The sequence below is a fragment of the Uloborus diversus genome, chromosome 1 (genome assembly GCF_026930045.1).
Source record: "Uloborus diversus isolate 005 chromosome 1, Udiv.v.3.1, whole genome shotgun sequence".
Lineage (NCBI taxonomy): Eukaryota > Metazoa > Arthropoda > Arachnida > Araneae > Uloboridae > Uloborus > Uloborus diversus.
In genome coordinates, this window is record NC_072731.1 from 191,491,913 (window position 1) to 191,514,544 (window position 22,632).

A 22,632-nucleotide genomic window follows, 5' to 3' on the forward strand; every position below is an offset into this window, starting at 1 on the left:
CAACAAAAATGTCCTAAATAAGGATTCATATCCAATCTTTTAAAAGTTGAAGGCTATGTGCGAACTGAATGTACATTTACTTTAAAGATTACAACTTCAATTTATGTTACTAAATGGTAACAGTGCATAGGAAAGAGAAACAATTGTGGCTTGTGTCAAATCAGCCATTTTTGTTGCAAAAGCTTTTTCTCTGGCTTAAAGGAAACATGCATATCAATCCAGTAAAATCTGACTTAAAATATATTTTAAATTTTGATCGTCAAAAGTTTTTTTTAGTTGAAAGATGTTACTCTGAGTGGGTGGAAGTAAATTTATGTCTCTTTTTGGGGTTTTTGAAGAAATGATGGATGCCATTTAGTGGTGCTTCAGTTTTGCTAGTCACCAGTAATTGGGACATGTGCTTATAATCACTAATGTAATGTACAATATGTCACTAGTTTGATTTCTGGTACTTTTGCAGCAACAATATTATATAGATTCTTCTTTTGATTTGAATCTCCTAGAATCTACTGTTAAAGCTTTAAGAGAAACAATAAAAAACAAATATGTTTGGCTATCATCGTCAGATATTGCGATTGTAGAGAACTGTTCCATTTTTTATGGTCCCTTTGAATCATCGGGTTAATGTTCCTTTCTGGGTGAAAACAGCTATAAATAGTAAAATCAAAACTGCATGTTGTCTGATGAAACAGCAATGATTTCGATATTTTTTTTCCATGTAACATTCCAAATTTTTATTTCTCTAAAATACGTTTTCAACGTCAAAATGTGTGATTTAACATTAATTTATGTAAGAGTACCTACTTGAAATTAACATTAATTATGTTTCTTATGGTGTTGAAATTTGTATGTAATCTATAAGTGAAAAATAAAATGATTTTCCAGTCAATCACTGGATCACAAGATCTCATACACTGGGGTATGACACCTGACAATGAAAATTATTTCTTTAAGTTGACATTTTACTGTTTTTGTTTATTTTACATTACATTAATTAATTTTTAAAATTATTTTTTGGCCACAGGGGAAAAACAAATGATTTGTTTTTTATGTGATTTATTTTATTTTATTGTGCTTATTTATTTTAATCTTTTTTTTTCTTTTTGATTTTTTAAATGGAATGCTGCTTTTTTTAAAAGGTGCTGCTACTTTATTTGTTCGTTTATTTATTTTTTACGCATATAATTATTTAGATGAGAGAGGCATATTTTATTTCTAGAAATCGGCTTAAAATATTTTTAAAAATATGGTATAAATAATTTGCGATTTCAGCTAATTTTGAGAAATTTGATTAGATACTAGAAAATCAATATTGGCTCGTTTTGTTCTGACGGAACTTCTTGTTAAATTTCGAAATTTATTTATTTGATGTATTTTCGACTTTTTTTGTCTTAGCAATACTTTTAAGATGCATTACGCCTTCTTTCATGCTTTTTTCTTCTTTTTCGAACTTTTTGTGGGAAAGTTGGCTAAAAACAGGGAGTATTCAAGAAATTTGTAAACTTTGATTGTATAAGAAACACTTTAAGATGGATTTGTAATGCAGCTGAAGTGTAAAAACTTTTAAGACAATAAATGTTTCATTAATTTTTAAACTTTTTAAAATAATATAAAAAAAGAAGTTTCGTCTAGAACTAAACGAGCCTACTTTCCCGTATATCCATATCTACTTTCTAGTACCTGATCAATATTCTCAAAAATAGCTAAAATTGCAAATTGTTTCAAACATAATTTTTTAATATTTTAAACTGATTTCTAGGAATAAAATATGCCTCACTCATCTAAAAATTAGATGTGTAAAAAAATAAACCAAAAAAAAAACAAAAAAATTAGCAGCACCTTTTAAACAAAGCAACTAATACACTTTTTTCCATTAAAAAAATTCTTTAACCGCTTTCAAAACGAAAAAATATTAATTAAAATTAATAAACTTATTAAAATAAATACATCATATCAAAAAAATCGTTTCTTTTTCCCCTGTTGCCAAAAATATTCTTTTAAATGATTTAATGCATTTACCCAAATAAATAAAAGCAATAAAATGTCAACTTAGAGAAATAATTTTCATTGTTTCCCCGTAGGCGCTGATGTTAAGGGATTTGAACTGTTCAAAATTGAACGGAAAATTGTTCAAATCAAAAAGATATGTTACAAGTTTTTCATCAAAAGCTTTTTCCTACAAAGTTTGTTTGAAGCAAAATCGCCTCACAGTTCGGAATTGCCTTGAATTTCCCCGTAGGCGCTAATGTAAATTTTTTTGAACTGTTCAAAATTGAACAAACTATAGTTCAAATCAAAAACTGAAGTATAGGAATGAGGTGTCCTCGTCGAGATTTTTCGAACAAAAAAATTTATTCGAATTGGACTATTCACTCAAAGGTTATTTGGGGGGGGGGGAGGGGATAGACAGACAGACAGACCGACAGACATTTTTCACCATCTCAGTACTCTACTTTCCAATTTTTAATTTTTCGATACTTATTTAATTTTTTTTTTTTTTTTTTGACTTTTTTTTTTGTAATATTTTCAAGATACATTAAGCCTTCTTTCATGCTTTTTTCTTCTTTCTCTGACTTTTACCGGGAAATTAGGCTAAAAAGATATATAAAATTTTGGCATTCGCGGCACAGTGAGACAGCATACAAGGCATAGAGAGGCAGAATATAGGGTTGAGTGAAACATAATATGTTCAATGTTTAAACTCAAAATTAAATTATAGTGAAGAGAAAAAATTAAATTTTATCGTACATAGCATAAAAATTTAATTTTCAAATCTCAAAAAAAATATTGACCCATTTTACATTGACCCCTTTATACCATTTCTTTTCGTCGGAGCTGTTCACAGCAATTAAATGTTTTTATTCGAAATAGATGCAATTTCAGGCACAGATAAACAAATAAACATATTCAACATGATTTTACTTTAGCGCAAAATGTTGATGTACATGCCTCCATTGTTAGCAGCTGCCTTTAGAACATTTTCCGCATAAAAAAATTTCGGTTTGATGCCAAATTCAGTGAGAAAAAAGTTTTGATCAAGTATCTCACGATCCAGCTCTTCCAATCAAGAAAGTAAATTTTTTGCACATGTCAACATAATCTGATAAAATATCAGGTCCTATATTTCATTTTTCTTACCTCATCGGTTGTGCCAAATTATTTTAAATATTTTCATTAGAGTTTTGGCATTTTTTCAAGTGAGAACTTCTTAAGGCGCGTTGAGAAGTTTTGAGGTGGGGAAAATATATTCATTTCGCGACACCGACATTTGGAATACAGTGCATGGCTGCTCTCAGTTCCTGTACTACGTTGCTTTCGTTGGGGACTGCAAACCTCGGTAGCGCTGGTAGCAGAGCGTGAGTCTCATAATCTGATTCCTGAGTAAGCAATCTCAAGGAACGTGAATTCGATCCTCACCTAGGTCGCATTTCTTCTCCAGAAGAAAACTTTTTTAAGCTTATAAGGTGGGTGAACCACGGAAGGCCCCTGTAACGAATAAACAGTTTTTGTGAGTTCAATTACTGCATAAATGAAAGAAACAATTTATTAATCAGTACTTTGTTTTATTTTGTATCATATAGATCAGGGGTTCTCAAACTTTTTAGATTCGCGGCATCATTCGAAGAATTACAATTTTCTCATGGCCCCCTTGCCTCTGGGGCCGGGGGATTTTGGATATCTTAATCACAATCTGAGCACAAAAATATCAGATCTTTTTTTAGTGAGACCAATACACTCTTCGTAATACCACTTTTGACATTCGCTACATTTCCTCATGTCTTCGATTCTACACTCGCCACATGAGAGACAGTATCATTTCTTATCAATTTAAAAAGAAATATCTATTCAGTCTAAGTTAAAAAGTTGAATAACCCTTACAAATAATAACATTATAAACATAAAATACTTTTTCAACTTTCCCGGTACGTACTCGTATTTATAACTAAAAACTAAGTGCTCATATTTCTATGATTTGTAAATGTTCCTACGAAGACCCATGTACCCTAGCAAGGTCAATCGTAAAATTTTTGATTGCCCTTACAAGGAACCACCGTCTATTATAGGAACACTACCGATATTTTAACTAAAATCGAAGCAAAATTATTATTTTTTACTTTAGTACGATTGCAAATCCTTATATGACAATCTACAGGAAAAAAAATAAGATAATAATAGGTTATTTACATAAAAAGTTACTTGTTCCTCTGCGTGCGAATTGCAAAGATGGATACTAGGGTGGTTCACTAACCGATGATAAAAAATATCTTTAGAAATCAGGACACCCTCTGCGTTTTTTATATTGACCCATCCTAATATATTGCTAACATTTCAAGCACCTCCTCACATTAAAACATGGTGTTCATTGCTGATATAGTTGCTAAGCTTTGCTAAAATTTGAGTGTTTTTATCTAATTGTGCTAGAGATGTTAAACTAAATCCAAATCATTTAAACACATTAAATGTTTATTTACATACTTACAAAGTTTGAAAACTTAATTTGCATTTAAAGCTTCTTTACATTTTTAGTTTGAGAGACGTTTAAAAACAACAGGTTGTTTCGTGTCTAGGTAGGTACAACCTTCAGACTTGCTTCAACAACTTGCAAAAGAAACTGCTTTTAGTCCTCCTCATGTGTTAAAATTTTGTTGAATTCCTGAATCAGCTGAACATCTCTTTCAGTTTTATCATTTACCGCTCTAATTTCATTTACTTTGTTTCTTCGGTCGTAGGTATTATTATTCCGATCGCCAGGGAGAGTGTTAAAAAGAATTGTTAATATTCATACAAGAAAAAAGCTCGATTGCTCTTCCTGTAGCAAAATCTGCAAGACTAGCATCATGCTTTAAGAATTCTAACTGCGCTGGCTCTTTTACATTTTGCAAAACGTTGTTTTCTTCATCCCTGGAATATTTTCGGCATTTTCTTTAGCTAGAGCTATGTCCAACCAAACCAACTAATTCATCTGAAAGGTACCACAGGTTATGTTTTAAAACTTTCCTCACTTTTACTCTAATTTCCCGATCAGTTATTTCATATATTTTAAGGTTTATCCACAAATTTAGGTCCTTTTCAGGAGCTTCAGAGTCAAGTGGAGCTTCTACGCAGACTTTGTTGTACAAAAGAGCACTAAACTGAACAAAAAACTCATTAAATGAAAACCTCTTGTCGATCTCAAAATAAAAATATTTTAAAGGAATGTAAGATTTAAACCATCCATCTAGCATCTAGAATAACAGCTGGTGCTTTCCAGTGAATTTTTTCAGGTGAGTTACATATAATGACCTATGTCAACTTAACTACTTCTTTATAACCATCTCTTATAATTATAGTGATTCATCTGTAGATGAAAGAAGGCTACATTTGAAACTTTAAACCTGATAGTATCCCCTTGGAGTTCCATGTCCTAAAATTTATTTTGTTGAATTTATTGCCAAACGCTTTTGAACCTGTAAAAAATGGAATATCTAGGGAATATGGATAAACAAAGCACGAAGTAAACACCTTCGCCAAGAGAAATTCCAGAATAGCTCATGTCCAATTGGTCTTTCTAACTCTATGCTGTGATCTTGAACGCAGCCTGTGTTCAAGCTCGAAGTGTCAAAGTTTGCAATATTTTGAGCGGTTCTCCTAGAACTCAACTTTGGAATGCCAAGGAGTTTTTTAAAAACAAAACCTGAAACATACACAGGTAGTCGATTCTATTTTCTTAATCCAAAACTTTCAGACACAAGTTTGCCATCCCAATGAAGAACCGGAGGACAGTGATGCTGAGGCTGGAACTTAGTTTTCGCTGTATGAGTTATTCTTTTCGAGGTTTTAACTTCAATTTCTGAATTGTACTTCGGTGAAAGAGTCAGAGTAGAGGGATAGAGCGAAATGTTCCTCCATCAGATATCTTGTTACAATCTAAAAAAGCAGTAACATGCGATGTGAACAATTGAGGTAGTGAGAAGCAGAGGCGGCTCCACAGGGCCGTGCAGTCCGTGCAGCCGCACGGGGGTCCCGCGCTGACTTGTATTTTTACATCCCCCCCCCCGATTTTTTTCGTCTTTTTAGAACAAGTTTGACCTAATTGAAAGTTCTGTTGAACATAGAGCCTCTTTATATGTACAAAACAAAGACGAACAGGTTCCATCGAGGGCCGACAGGCCCCCTTCACTCATGACTAATACAGCTCCAATATGCGCCCCCGCCCCCTAAGGGTCAGGCCCCAAGTTTCTGTCTATAGGCTGACGCAGCCTCTTGCTGGCCCTGAAGATTAATCCCAGATGTTGTTTTCGGGGGAGGTGGGAGGGGGGATTTTTTTTTTTTTTTTTGCCTTGAAATTTGAGAGATATATGTCTTTTAAAACAGGAATCATCAACCTCTGCTCCAGAGGATGGGCAACTGTCTGCGAAAAAGGCGATCGCATCTCGGAGATTTTTACGAGGAAGAACATTTCCTTATTAAGTTATAGTTTTAGTAGTATTTTATTATGATGTTTTTATGTTAATTTTGTGATTACTTTTTATAATTTTCTGGGGTTTTTTCCCCTCAAAGGTTTATTATTATGGGAGATACTTATTATTATCGAGAAGAATTGGACTGCGGGAGAAGTGGCACAGCTACATTTATAAGCCAAAATAAAGTGTGAAAAATTATGTCTATCTTGTCCAGTAGATGTTGCAGATGCAGAACAGAGTCAAGCGAGAGTCTAAAGCTGCTACAACTACCGGACTAGCTAAAAATTTATTTTTCTCATTTTACTTCTGCTTATTAAAGCAGTTGTCCCATTCCTCCTGACTCCTCACCCCCTACCGCACTTATTGCTAAATCTATCGTTGTCAGCAATCCTGGATTTATCGTTAAGGTACACAAGTTATAGCTTAGAAACCCAGCTTTGTTGGAGGCCTCAAACTCCCGAAAAACTACATGATTCGTTCCTAAAAAAATGAATACTTGAAGAAAAAAAAAACCCTTTTATTTTTAAGTGCTTGAAAAACCTTGAACATTTAGAAAATGTACGTCAATTTTAATATTTCTAAGGAGTATGAGAGGAAAGGACCAAACTGTGCCAAATTCAGCTCCTTGTTGCATGCTGCATCAAAAAATGTATAAATTATTATTCTCACCTTTCTGTAACATATGGATTGAGATATTTTTTTGTGATTCACATGCATCATAGTTTGCTAAATATGTGATCCCAAATTCAGCATTTTGGAAGTTCTTCTGTTATTTCTTGCTTTTATCTTACTTCTACTGCATACTGTTAATCTGTTTAGCGCAAGAAAAAACATTGCTCTACCTCTATTCTTTTTTTTTCCACATTACTTTTATTCAAAAAAATATTCTTGTGTGGAGAAATCTAAAGTATTTGAAGGGAAAAAACTTAAAACAAAAGTTCCTTACTACTTTAGAAAATTTCGGTAAAACGATACAATCAAGTATTAAAATGTTAAAGACTTGAAAGTGCAAATGAAATAAATTAAATAAATTTAATTGTTCTAGAGTAGGGTAACATGGGGCAAAGTGAAATGGTAAAATATTTTCTCTGCTTTTAGCTCCACCTATCTGGTATTATTTTAACTCTGTAGCACCATATGTAGTCTATTCCAGTCCTTAAAAAAATACTGCTGAGGATTAAAGCATTTGGTAATGCAGGCAATTTAAAAAAAAAGAAACTCATATTGTAATATTTTGTTGTAAGTCAAAAATTATTTTTGTGATTATAAAATATTAAAGTTATTGTTATTAACATTTTAAATATTAATTTAAATCTGTTAATATTCAATGCAGTATTAAATTAGTTAAGATTAAGCTTATTTGTATTTTAAATAAACTGCACAATTAGTCAAGTACATGCAGAGCAAAGTGAAATAATTTGTTTCATTTACTCACTCAATCATTTAATATAAATCACTTACGTTTTCATTTATTAATTAATTCATTTACATTCCTTCTTTTAGTAATTCGCCTATTTATACATTCATTCAGTCATTTTCATATTCTTTCATTCTTTTATTCGCTCATTTATTTTTCTTCATATATTAATTTATTTATTCATTTAATTATTAATTTATAGTTTCATTGTATTTTCATTTGTTTGTTTAACTTTTTATTAACTTAAAGAGTCTTTTAATCAAAAATGTTTCACAATTGAATAGAAAATATTTCATTAGAAAAATATTTTATTTTTCACATCGCCCCATGAAAAAAAAAAGTGAAAATTTTCCACTTTTTTTCTAAAAACTAAAATTTACTACCAAAAACAAAAAATAGTGTTTAAAAGCAAGTTCTATTATGAAATATAATGTTTTTTCTTTATGTACTGTAATTTTCAAAACAAATTTCCGATTCGTTCATTTTGAAAAAACTCAGTTATCTTATTCATTTCACTTTGCTCCACATTCAACTACTTGAAAATAATTAAAAGCCTCTTTAATTCTACTTTAAAAATGTTTCAATTTTATTTCTTATCTAATGTAAACTGCAAAATGTTTGAATTACTGGATAGTTACTCTCTCGTTACCTATCTTCTAAATCTCCACACCGTTCCATTTAAGAGTTTAATAATGCATTTTGACTAGTAATCATTTTGTTTGTCTTTGGGTTTCGGAGATGATCAAGAATCAACTTTACCAAAAGCAGATGTGAGCAACTCCCGATGCGTTGTTTTTTCTCATCTCTCTGTCGAACAATGTCGACGATTTGTTGAACCAAAAAAAATTTCTTATTTTGCATTTTCTTCATTTGCAAAAGAGGGTGAAACTTATAAAAAGCTTTGGTTTGCCTATTTGTTTTCCTGATATTTTGTAATTTGATTTATGCTTTATAAGGTCTCAAAATGCATAATTTTATACCTATTTTTCAAAATTTCTCGGGGGAGAAATCTCCGGACCCCCTTAAACTAAGGATACTCTATATGCATTTCAGATGGTCCTTGAATCACTCTCCTGATACTCCCCTCACTCCAAGGTCAATGATAAAATGTATACATGTGAGAATTTTTATTTGGTTTGACAAATCGTCGACATTGATCGACAGAGAGATGAAAAAAAAAACGCATCGTCAATTGTTCACGTCTGCTTTTGGTAAAGTAGGTTTTTGATCATCTCCTATACCCTAAGCAAACTAAATGATCACTAGTCAAAAATGCATTATTAAACTTGGTGTGGATATTTAGAAGATAGATTACGAGAGATTAACTATCGAGAAAAAAATGTTTAGTTGATTTTAATTTGCTATAATTAGGATTAAATTATATCACTATACATTCGTTTTATTTATAAATTAACAGCGGTGTACATCAGGTGGAAGACATGGCTGAAAATTGGGGCGTTGAAATCTTTAAAATGCTGTTCCTAGGGATTATTTTTCACTTTTTAGAAGGGTCTTGTTCGTTCATTACTGTTGCGATGGACATCTCTACAACTAATCCGATCAGTAAAATTTTTTAATTGCGGGCCCCGCAACAAGTCTTCGCAAGAGCCCCGTAAAACCCAGGGCCGTCACTGATGTGAAGCAAAGGGATGTGAGTGGCAAAATTAAAAATTTGGGGACAACCAGCACCAATCGTAGGTGAAACCCTCCTGTGTCTTGGAGCAATATATAGTACTGGTAGCTCTGGAGCTGCTGCTGTACAGAATGGTTTAGAAAATGTTTTCAATGAAAGCCTACCTAAGAAATTATCTTTGGAGTTGTTTTACTCAAAACTTGAAAATGTCGATTTACATCCCTTCGCTTCTCACTACCTCAATTGTGTCGTTCGGGCTGATTTCCTTTTTTTTTTTTAACATTACCACAAGAAGTATTACTTTGATTACTTAAGAAATCTTGATCACAATTTGACTGAGAAGTCGAGTTTACGAAATCACTGATCGAACAAGCAGCTGATGTTGAAACAACTTCTCCTGTATATTTTGTCTTTCGTTTTTCTTCTTGTTATTGAATTAAAAAAAAAATCCTATTCGAAACAGAATTTAGAATAGGGCACAGTGAAACTGTCTTACTTTGCCCCAACTACGACTGTCTCACTGCACACCACTTCGTCTTTTTCTTCTAATTCAATATTTTAAGGAGTCCGGCTAAATGCCTATCCTAAATGTTTTTAGGTGGCTACGGTAGGCTACATAGGTGGAATAGGTGGAAAAATGGAAAACTTTTTTTTTTCATATATATTTTTACATGGGTAGAATCAAACTTGTGAACTTTACAAGAACTACTTCACATAAATTTGAGAGGGGTACTTTTTTTGTTGATTTCACATGGAGCGACTCTACGGTAAGAAAATATCTCTTCAAATAAGATTGAAACATAACTAAAGAAATGAAAAGTACTCCAATGTTAAATCCTGTAGGTAGAATCCATATCAATTCAACAAGGGCTGCAAGAAATACTTTTTTTTTTTGCCCCCCCCCCCCCAAAAAAAAAAACCCTTGAGCCGAGATACAGACAGCCAAAGATGGCGGTCCTGTCATGATTTCTCACTTGGGATTTTTGTCAAAATCTTTAAAGTACATTATCTCGGAACGGTTGAACATTTTGTTGCGGACTGTTTTATTTAAAAGGATATGTTTTCTTGCTTAAAAACATATGCCGCATTTTGAAACATGTGTTTTAGTTTTTTTACACAGTCTTTTGGAAAAAATGGTATAAAATAATGTTTTTGATTTTTCTCAAAAATGTCAGTTTTAAAATTTTTAATTTTTTACCGTTTCTTAGTACTACTGAGCCCTACGTTCCTGAAAAGGAGAGCTTCCACTTTTTTGTTTAAGAGATTTTAGAGGCATTTGAAAAAATGAGGGTTTTAAAGGAACTCCTTACGTAATTGCAAAACTGAAAATTCAAAAAAAAAAAAAAATCGCAACAAGTGGCCAGAAAACACTTTTAATTAAGTTATGTAGTGAAATTTTCATTTTGAGTCTCTACTTTATCCTGGAGTTTTATTTTTTATGAAAACAAAAACGTGTTCAGGAGATTAGCTGCATTTCCCCACGCAACCTTATAGCGTAGCACCGAAAGAGTCGTTAAGCGCAATATGCCATCTTGTTCTCACTAAATTCAGTATCCTGAATAAAATGGTGGCTCAAAATGAAAGTTTCGCTATATGACTGAGTTAAAAGTGTTTTCTAGTCTTTGTTGTAAAAAAAAATTGAATTTTTAGGTCTGCCTTTACGCAGAAGTTCATTAAAAACCCTCATTTTTTTCTAATGCCTCTAAAATCTGTTAAACAAAAAAGTGGAAGCTTTCCTTTTCAGGGAACGTACTGCTGAGTGGTACTAATAAACTTAAAAAAAAAAAAATTGACATTGACATTTTTGAGAAAAATCAAAAAAGCATATTAAACTTTTTTTCAAAAGACTGGGAAAAAAACTAAAGCACACATTTCAAAATATTGCATACGTTTTTAAACAGGAAATAGTATCCTTTTAAATAAAACAAACCGTATCAAAATATGTTCTACCGTTCCTGAGATAATGTAGTTTAAAGATTTTGACGAAAATCCCAAGTGAGAAATCATGACAAGTACCGCCATCTTTGGCGGCCTGATTCTCGGCCCAGGAATTTTTTTGGGCAAAACAAAAAAAAAATTCTTCATTTTTTATGAATTTTAACACATGTTAAATTTTAAAAAAAATCCGAGACCATCATGTTACAGCCCTAATTGAATCGACATGGATTCTACCTGTATTATTTTTCCAGACAGAAACTTTTTTTCGATTCAATAATCATTCTAAACTATGTAACACAAATCACTCTAGAAAGATTTAATAAATATTTTTAACTGTATCGTAACGAAACCCCTGATTACTGTCAGCACAAATCAGATATCAGTTACATTCCCGCAAATTTTCACGCTCTATGAACATACCGCATAACAAAGCAAAAAAAAAAAAAAGAAACGCGTTATTACACATTGATTACAATTCTACCTTGTTAATTTGAGTTAAAAAGTTTCAGAAACAAATTCCAAACAGTGTCTAACCTTTTGTATCTGTTCCATCGGTGACTTACTAAACCGAAACGGAAGTTGGATAAAGGAAATCAATGTTTTATCTTTTTTCTCATTCGTTTACTTAATTTTTCTAATTCTTTGCGCATTAGCTTCCTACTTAAAGTTCGTCTTCTAAAAATGATTCCGAGCGTAGCAAGGCTGATACTTTAAGGAAACGAGGAATTTGAAGGGACATGGTACAAGTGAACCTTTGCATGTAGGAAGTTGTAAGTCCCGGAGTATATATACCAGATTTGATTTGCAGAACGATCACAGAACCTTCTGGGTTCAATCAAATAATTCTTACCTCTGTTTTCTCACTGATTTACTTTATTAAGGTGTGTGAATTTCCCTTGGATTTTATTACCAAACTTTGGCTAAGTATAAATGTTTCATACTTTTCTTTTAAGATTGTTCACGAATGAATTACATTAGCTAAAGATTTAATTACCACTAAATATTCAAAACTGATATTTCTTACAAATTTTTTATATTTTAAATTTTGGGGTGCATTAAAATTTTAGAACTACATATTGTGAAGTAAGTGTGTAAAAATGAATGGTAGTTTTTAATTTCATAACTCATCTATTTTAATTGTTAAAAAGTATTATGATATAAGGATTAAACTAGTAGCATTTATAGCTTAAAATAAAATCTTAATGTTATAACCAAGGTTAAATAAAAATTTCTGAATAAAAAAAATATATATATAACATACAGCTCAAAGAAATTAGAACATACAGTTTAATATTACGGCATTAATTATATCACATTAGCGTTTATAAGATACCACTGAAAAACGTAAATTTAAACCATAACGAAATGGAAGTTAAACAAGTTTCATTTTTCTTTTAATGTAAGTACCTATCTAACGCTTCTTGAATAATACTACAGAGGGTTTTATACAAAGTAACAGCCAATTATTTCCAACATTTTTGATTCAAGACTAGTTTGAAAAAATACTTTTATAAACTATTTGGTCCCTTTTAAATGAATACCGAACTAACATTTTTAAAAGTTGTAAAAATAAACTTAAAACATGTCATGAAATATGCTCTCGCAGCGGGTAACGTCCTTCGTTAAAAAGTTATTTGTCAACTTCAAAATAGGACAGATGATATAATGATATATCGATACCGTTGAAAATATATTTAGAAAAACGTATATGACTAAATTTAGCGATATTATTAGAATGATATTGGGTAATCGCAATACTGAAGTCAAATATGCAAATCAATATATGCATTGGTACTTTGTACATTTTCAGAAAATTTCTAAAGGATTTATTATTATTTAACAACGACTTACTGCTACTTATATTCATTACTGTATGTTATAAAAACATAATAAAATTAAATCATCCATACATTTTGCTAAGTTATATAACATGGTAATACTTTTACAAAGTTATAGGACAGATCAGGTAAAATGAAGTTCCAAAAAAGGACTTCTTTATGCTCAAATGTATGCATACAGTAAAAGCTCATTATTGAGAGTACCAATACAACGAAATATCCGTTTCAACGGATAACTATGCAATCCTTTTTTAATTGCTAATACATTGCTTTAATTTCCTTATAAGAAAATTCCCGTTGCAACAAATTTTGTTGGAGGTCGATTGAAGTTCGTTGCAATGGGGTTTTACTGTATATAAAAATTAATGCTTATACTTTCAGGACATATAATTGCATAAATTGATACCAAGTACACATTCTTATGACTTCTCTGTATTTAATTTGGTGTAAAGTGCTTTGTTAGCATCTAGCATATAATTTAGTTATATTATTAACCGTGCAAAAAATATAAACTATGTTTACCCTAAACAGGAAGCACAAAAAGATGATGATTAGACTGCTCATATTATTCGTTTCTTACATGTTGATAAACTAAACTATTAGGTTACACGGTTAATGTGTTTGCTACAGTAAAATACAAAGCACTGAGTAGTAAAAAATACAAAAATATAGTAAAGCTCCCTTAGCTACTTAAGTAAATTTGGCTGCCGAATAAAAACTATTTTAATCTACATTAATACGATATGCATATTTTTCATGTAAAGATGAAATATTAATTTCAAAATTATCCCTCTCCACAGCTTCAGTTTTTACTATAGGATCGATTCTACCTTTAATATTTCAATAAGAATTGAACATTAGTAATGTAATGTCATACCTCAGAAAAACGCAGACATACATTACACTTCATTTCACAAACGTTGTAAAAGGATTGTTAATATTACTACAGCGTACGTAAACGTTTATCAAGCGTTAAAACTTTACGTGAACCTGGGTACATTTCTATTACCGAAAAATTCATTTCTCTGCATTATGTGCTACCTAAAACGGTTTAAAAATATTAAGGTGTTGTAATAAAAGTATATTATACGTTAAAGATGAAGCATTTTGTTAATCATACTAACGAATTACAAAAAAGAAAGATTTAAAAGTATCGTTCTCTAGTATGAGATCTGATGATTGATTAGCTTTTCATACATTTAGCTTTTTCATACATTAAATGTATCCCCCCCCCCATACCCGAATAATTTTATAGTTTCCACTTAAGTCATTACACTTAGCTTCAATGTTTTATTGACAGCAGCACATATTTTAAGCTACAATTGTATTTTACTTATTTTTTACAAGCCGAAAAATCAAAGCATTTAATCAGCTTCTTTCATTTATACTCAAAAGAAAATTTAGTTAAACTGCATGCAAGTGAATATGACACTAATAATGAGTTATTGAATAAAACTCTTTACAAATACTGATGAAAAGCAGTTTTGTTTAAGCAATTTATCTCCATTACATTTGTTAACTGTCTTGTCTCATATTTTGCGATAAACATGACCTTAATAGGTCAGAAAGCATTAATCTTTGAGTAGACTTTTCAGCACAATTATAACGTTTTCTGCGCGTTTCAATGCAGCTAATGAGTCTCCACGCATCGATAACTGAAATGAGTTTCCTGAAAAATCGATAAGTTATTCGATAGTTTTTTTTGCAAACGTTCATTTAATGAGTGTCACATGATATCAATTAAATTGCAGCTTCAAACAGTATTCATCATAATTACTTCTTTTAATTGCATATTGGGTTTCTACATTGTTTATATTGACATGTTTTTATTGACTGAAAGCATATACATGTTAATAATTGCATTGGTGGAAATACTCAAGTATATAGTGAGCGTAGCAATTAAACAGTAATTTTGTCGAATTTTGAATTTACTAACATATGTCAGGTGTCAATTTCAACCGCTTATTGTTTGTAAAATGTGCTTACAATTATAATTGGTTCTTTATTGTAGCAAGTTAAATTATGTAATGTAATATCATTGCTGCGATATGCAATATGCTTTCTTTAAACGCGAAATAATATATATTGAAAAATATTGCAGAATATATTCGAATAAAATATTCCTTACCATATGTGTACCACATAATAAATATGTATTCTCTTATTTTAAAAAAATGCTTCAATTTTTAACGCCTGAGTCGATGGCAAAAATATATTTCTACGCAACTAATAAATTATTGGTTTGAAAAAACTCAAATTTTAATAGCTATTTAGTAACGCTGTATTAATTATTAAGTCTTTATCTCAGAAAAAGTGTTAATTTTTATGCTTGTGCAAAAGGGAATACTTAACAAAAAAAAAAAATGCAACAGAAGTCTCTTAGTGTTTTAAATAAAATTCTATTTGAGTAATTTAAAGTTCGCTTGTCAAAATTATTAACAAGCATGGTTTGTCATTCACACTTATTCAAAAATAAATAAATAAATAAATAACAGTTAGTTTATCCCATTAAAACAGTGGAACAGTGGAATAACATTGTAGCAATAAACAATGAGAAATTAAAAAGTAATATATTAAAAAAGTAAAAAACATAAAGATGAGTAAAAACTGCATCATTTTATTTTTTCATCCAAATGATTGAAACTCATCAATAAGTAAAGTCAAATGACAAATGAAGTAGAAAACACTTTTCTGACGTAAAAAAAAAAAAAAAAACACTATTCCACACTTTTACTAGTCTGCCTTTCTATTCCATTGAAACAGTGGAATAACTTCGTCGTACGAAAATAATGAGAAATCGCAAAATAAGAAACTGATTGTTTTAATGTAAAAATGAATAAGTAATTGCATCAGTTTCTTTTTCACCTAAATAGCAAAAACTTCGCTATACGTAAAGTCAAATGATAAATGAAGTACCTAACACTTTATTGCCAAAAAAAAAAAAAAAATCATGCCAAATAAGCGAATTACAAACATTTCCAAAGTTAATTAATCACAAACGGCTCAATAAACCCATTTCTCTTCCTGTTGACACCTTATTTTTTGGCAATGATTAAACCAGCACTTCGTTAAATGGCGACGTTCGAAACTTCCGCCGGATGAAGAGATGTCGCGCAAATGGCTTCCACTGAAGCAAAACGGATGACATCGAAATGATACATGTTAGAGCACTTTCACCAGTCAGCTGGAAAAGTAACTACGACTTCAACCTCACACATGTTGGTTATACTTGGTCAGTCATCCCGAACCATAGGAGTTCTTGATCGGAAGAGAAAAAAAACTTTCGCGTGCTCCGAGTAAATGCGCCTTCCGCTTCTTATAAATGTAAAAATTCTCCCTTTAAACGGAAGCAAATGGGTAAGTAGGGAAACGGTCAAAAATATACATTATTTCCTGATAGTTGAAATACCATTTATATCTGAGAATAACTCATAAAAAAGACTAACAAAGAGAAATAAATAATTCATCGAATTAGTTTCGTTTTGTGTGCCTCTTAAAATCTATCCACGTGCATTTTAAATTTATTCACATGATTACATCATTACAAATGTTTTCATTTTTCGTGTATAAAGAAATTGTCTAAGAATACAGTGCATATCTTTCATTAAATACAACATCAGGTTAAGACACTTTTTTTTTTTTTTTTTTTTGCAGTGTATGATTAAAAATTTACTTAGTTTACATAGTATTTTTTTTTTCATTTTTTAAAAAGGCTTTTAACTAGTAATAAAAAAGAGGATTTGAAATACTTTTTTTCGTCAAGATATATGAAAGAAACATTTTACTTCATACTGCAATATAACTTTTTTATTTGGGTGGGTGGGGAGGGGGGGATTGATAAAATTTCACATCGCACTACTTTATTTTACCTTCTATACAGAGTAAACATACCTGCCATGCATTACCTACATTAAAGACTTGTACTAACACCTGGGTTGGTTCGTGCAAATTAATAAAATTGAGATACCCTAAATTGACCAATCACTCATTCAATTCTCAGCTTTTGTATTATTTTTTAAAAGCACATACTAAAAGTCTCTCATAAACGTCAAAAAAAAAAAAAAGTGTTAAAGCTTGAACACAAGTTACGAAGTTAAATTAGCTGAAGATAGGTATGAAATAGTTTTCTAAGCCTAGAACACATGTAAGCTAAAATCAAAATAAATCACATGCAAATGCAAAGTTAGGAAATAAAGCATCCAAATTCACAAAAAAAAAGAAAAACAAAGAACAAAAAAAAAAAAAAAAAAAAAACAATTCATTTAATAAGCATTTGATATATTTTTTTATTTCTGCTATTGCAAAATGTATTTTTGAAATATTCACGTTCTTTCAGTTTTTCTCAAGTTTAAATGTGTCGAAAAAAAATTTTTTATTAAAAATAATTCATATATTATCTCTATTTTCCTTTTTTCTTTTCATATAAGATTATAAACGGAATTTCAAAATCTTAAAACGGTAAAATAAATTTGGAATATTTAAATATTATTATTAGCTGGTTCAAGGGGACCTCTTTCATTTCTGACGCTATAAAAACAGAACTACATTTTGTTAGCTATTATGCACAATTCTGAAGCATAACAAAAAATAGAATCAATGTTATTAAATTTTCCAAATTTGTATTGATTATATTTATAGAGTTATTTGAGACGGTGTTTGTTGAAAATTCATATGCAGTCACCAAACCATTGTCACTCATATATAATTACATTATTAAAAAAAAAAGTTGATGTTTCAGACATTTTTATAGCCCAACTGAGATAGATAACTAAACTGATTATAATGCTGCATACTTTCACAATGTATTTATTGTGTGCTAATTTTTTTGACAAAGGTATGTCAGTGTCGGTGAAGATCTGCTTGCTACTGGTGGTAGCTGCAGCCTACTACGTAGCAGCTGATCCAGGACCGGAACCCGGACACCATCATGGGTATGTAAACAAATGATTTAAGTAATGTAAAGTTTAAATTACGTGATTTTCTTACGTAAAGTTAAAACTAAAAATGATTTGTAAATTTTCTTTCAGGAAAGAAGTTATTGTTGTAAAGGACAAAAGTGAACACCATCACCACCACCACCATCATCACCATCATAAACATGGTCATGATCATCACCACAAACATGGACATAATCACAAACACGGGCATGATCACCACCACAAGCATGGACACCACCATCACCATGGACATGATCACAAACACGGTCATCACCATGCTCACAAACATGGGCACCATCATGGTCATGATCATAAGCATCACCATGGCCATCACCACGGTCATCACCATGCTCACCATCATGGTCATCATCACGGCCATCACCACCATCATGGTCATGATCATAAGCACCACCATGGCCATCACCACGGCCATCACCACGGACATCACCATGCTCATCATCATGGCCACCATCATGGTCATCACCACCATCATGGTCACGATCATAAGCATCACCATGGCCATCATCATGGACACCACCACGCTCATCATCATGGTCACCATCATGGTCATCACCATGGACATCACCACCACCATGGACATGATCACAAACACCACCATGGCCACCATCACGGACACCATCACGCTCACCATCACGGCCACCATCATGGTCATCACCATGGACATCACCATCACCATGGACATGATCATAAGCACCATCACGGACACCATCATGGCCACCACCATGGGCACCACCACGGTCATCATCATGGACATCATCACGGCCACCATCACGGACATCATCACGGCCACCATCACGGTCATCATCATGGCCATGAACACGGTCACCACCATGGTCATCATCACGGTCACCACCATGGACACCATCACGGTCACCACCATGGACACCACCACGGACATCATCACGGTCATCACCATGGCCATCATCATGGTCATCATCATGGTCACCACCATGGACATCATGGTCACCACAGAAGGGCAGACATTTTGCAAAAGGGTCTCCATGACTTCGACGGTCTTTTGGGATTCCATTTCCGACGATAAATTATTTAAAAGTGCGAACTATTTAAAATGGTTTCCGTCCTCTGGAACCAGCTTTTTTGATCAAAGAAAAGCTTTTTCTGTTTTAACAGAGGGCCTAATGCAAAATTGTGTTCCAATTTATTGATTTGCTACCTCCATCAGCATGTCGAGGAAATTTTTTTAATTTAGTGCACATCTAGTCGGCATTTCTATCTTCAATTTAAATGCCACAACAGCTGACATAGCTGTATTATTTATTGGTATATGGAAGCTTAAAGGAAAAAGTAAAAAATGATTTCTACTTTTTCCTGCAATTCACACTATGTAATTATTGGCAAATTTATTTAGATTTGATCTATTTGTTTGCATTCTTCTTGGTTTTTCTAATACTGCATTGTCTTTATTACAATTTGTTAAAGGTGTTGAAATAAACTTTTCACGAAGAAATAGTTTAACTATTGTTCTCTCTACTTTTATAAAACAGCATTTTCAATATTAAAATTTAAAAAATATATTCACAAAAAGATATCAGTTTTTTTGAAACGTATCAGTCTTTTTAAATGCTCAAAACTTGAACAGGCAGTAATTGTATAAAAAATATAACATGGGAAACAGAGGTACATTTAAAGCTCTAACATTGAAGATCAAAATTGTGCTTTAAAAATTCTAGTCAAGCGTCTTTTCATGCCTTGCATTTTTAATAAAACATTACTGTAGTGAAAAAATGAGGAAACGAAGCAGTAAGAATTTTGAAAATATTACCTTTGAATGATTTTCGTTTTTGAAATTCAAAACGCCAGACATTCTCACTACTAATAAGTCAAATTAAAAATATCCAACTTTTCTTTCCCTGCCATCTTCTTCTTCATTCTTAGTATGTTTTTATATAAATTATTACTTTAATGCCTTTACTGGTTTCGCACATTTAACTTATCTAAAACGACTTTCATTCTAAACAACGTCGAAGAATATTTTGACCTCTTTAAAAAAAAATTCTTTGCAATATCTCTCACAGGGAATATAGTTGGCGAAAATCAATATTAAACTTTTACATTTAAGAAGTAATGAATGGTATTAACAGTTTCTAAAGCATTCGCTACTTCTTAAACTTTTACATTTAAGAAGTAATGAATGGTTTAGAAACTATTTTACTTCATTTTTCAGAAACTTAGTTCTTTGAGAATTTGAGCAGCTTGGATTAACTTTGGATGGATCGATCTTACTTCAATAAATAAAAATTGATTTTAATAACATCACTTATCATTGAAAAAGAAGGCACGTCACACTTTAAAAAGAATAGAATCAGTTTACAAATACTGTATATTAAGCAAAAGCGGGAGTGTGATTTCCCTCTCACTCTCACTTTCATACATATTTTCACAGTTGCATGTTGATTGAAATATGAAATTTATTGGGCGAAATATCTCTTAGTAGATTTAGGATCCAGTTAATCAGTACATTTCTGAATTTATTTTTAATTTTCTAGATGGCAAGAAACGAGACGCATATTCATTAATAAAGCAAGGTTAAAGGCAAGTTAAAGATTGCAAAATAGCTAAGTCACTAGCGAAATGGCTAGAAAGCGAGTTTTTTACGAGTAACGAATCTTACAGCTAACGCGAATTCCTCACCCACAACATGAAAACTTCCTGCAAAATAATTTCGGCCGATTAAATTCGGTCGATTGGAAGATTAGTTCGTCACTCTTTCTTGTTCTACTTCTTCTTCTGACGAGTTACCTGATGTGCATGTACTGTCAGAGGAAGACTTATAGTATTCTGATCATGCAACGTAAATCATCATCGTCATTTTAAAAGTTATATACATAATTACTGTATCTACTCTACAGTACTATTATAGAACTGCATTTTATTATTACTAAGTATACGTACTCTACGCACCGTACTTTTTCATTACATACATATCTTTCCCATTAATTACTAACTTTTTGCGTAGTAACAATATTGTATGTTGAATAATATAGCTTTTTCAAATACAGTAAAAATTCACCTCTTTGTGTAAGAAATGGAAATAGGAGAGGGTGACCCAAAGCGGGTAGGTCGCCCAAAGCAGGTAGGCCTTCGTATGTCCCCCTTCCATGGTGTGTAAGCGGCGATGCATACGTATGTCGTATTTACCCGAACACCCCTCAAGTTTTAATCAGTCCCAGCGAAGCAGCAGTGAACCGTCATGTCGCAACTAGACTTTAAAAAAATTATACATTTCTGTTTAAAAAATGAAGTTTTGTAACTTGTGATTAGTCGAAGTCCAGCTTATTTTTATTTATTTATTTATTTGTTATTATTATTATTATTATTATTTTGATTGTCAATAATATTGCGTTATTCTGACACTATCCACCTACAAACTACGACAGTCAAATTTAAGGTTATAATTATTGAAATAAAAAACGTGCCTTTGGGCAACGCGGGTATAGGATTTAATCATATATTTATTAATAATCTCTTGAATCGTGTGCTGACTTAGATTTTCTCTTTCAATAGGAAAAGTATAACTTTAAAAAGTTATTTTTCAGGCTGGCAATTAATTAGTCTATTAATTTAATCAGTTAGTTCTTTACGTTTTATAAACAAATGTGCTGACTTTAAATTGAATAAGTACAACTGTTTTATATATATACTTTTTTTATAATGGCAAGTAGCTAGTCAACTATTTTAATCGTTTATAACTTCATTTTTTTGGCAAATGTACCAAATCACAATTAACTAAGCTTACCCGCTTTGGGCTCCCTGGTAGGGCAAAACGGGTTTTTACAATATTTGTAAAGTTTGATAAGTACTAGGTTTGAAATAATACAAAAATCACTTTTCATTTTGAAGTTAAAGAACCCTGCTAGGAAATAAAACCGAAATTGTTGCGATAAAAGTCCAAAAACTACAATTTTGAAGCGTTCTTCGAAAACCTTTCCGCTTTGGGCCACCCTCCTCTATATACTATATATGGTTCAAAACAGTTTGAGGGGCGCTTAAGTATACGTAAAATAGTAAGATATAATTATAAAAAAAGTCGTTTGCATACTCTTTTTCACTTACGCGAGAGTTCTTGGAACGCATTCCTCGTGTCGGTCGAGACTTGCTTGCATTTTGAACATCCTGCTAGCGACAAAACCCCAATGCATTAAAAACTGATTGCAAAAAAAAATTATTTCTAGATACTCAAGCAAGAAATGGTAACAAAGCATAATTTTAAGTTATTTTTCAAACTAAAATTAATTTCGTGCAGAAGATGGAAGAATTAATTTATTTTGGAAATTTATATATATATTTTTTTTTTTTGCATTAAACGCATTTTTTTTTTTTTTTTGTAGTCATTTTTGACACTCAGAAGTTTGAATCGTTGGGAGAAATTTTGCTTTTTTTTTTA

The 22,632-nt window shown here is 31.7% G+C and overlaps 1 protein-coding gene across 1 annotated transcript; it reads left to right on the forward strand.

Moving 5' to 3' along the window:
- The first annotated feature begins 18,105 nt into the window (after positions 1 to 18,105).
- LOC129217879 (histidine-rich glycoprotein-like) lies at positions 18,106 to 19,269 on the forward strand. Its single transcript, XM_054852184.1, has 2 exons — positions 18,106 to 18,200; positions 18,297 to 19,269. Exons 1-2 carry the CDS (start codon positions 18,106 to 18,108, stop codon positions 19,267 to 19,269), a joined length of 1,068 nt encoding a protein of 355 aa, XP_054708159.1.
- Positions 19,270 to 22,632: the final 3,363 nt, after the last annotated feature.

What these genes read in the sequence shown, in the direction of transcription:
- LOC129217879 (XM_054852184.1), top strand. Translation starts at nt 18,106, where the DNA reads ATGTCAGTGTCGGTGAAGATCTGCTTGCTACTGGTGGTAGCTGCAGCC. An exon ending in GAACCCGGACACCATCATGG is followed by an intron (nt 18,201 to 18,296) that starts GTATGTAAACAA and finishes ATTTTCTTTCAG; the next exon opens with GAAAGAAGTTATTGTTGTAA.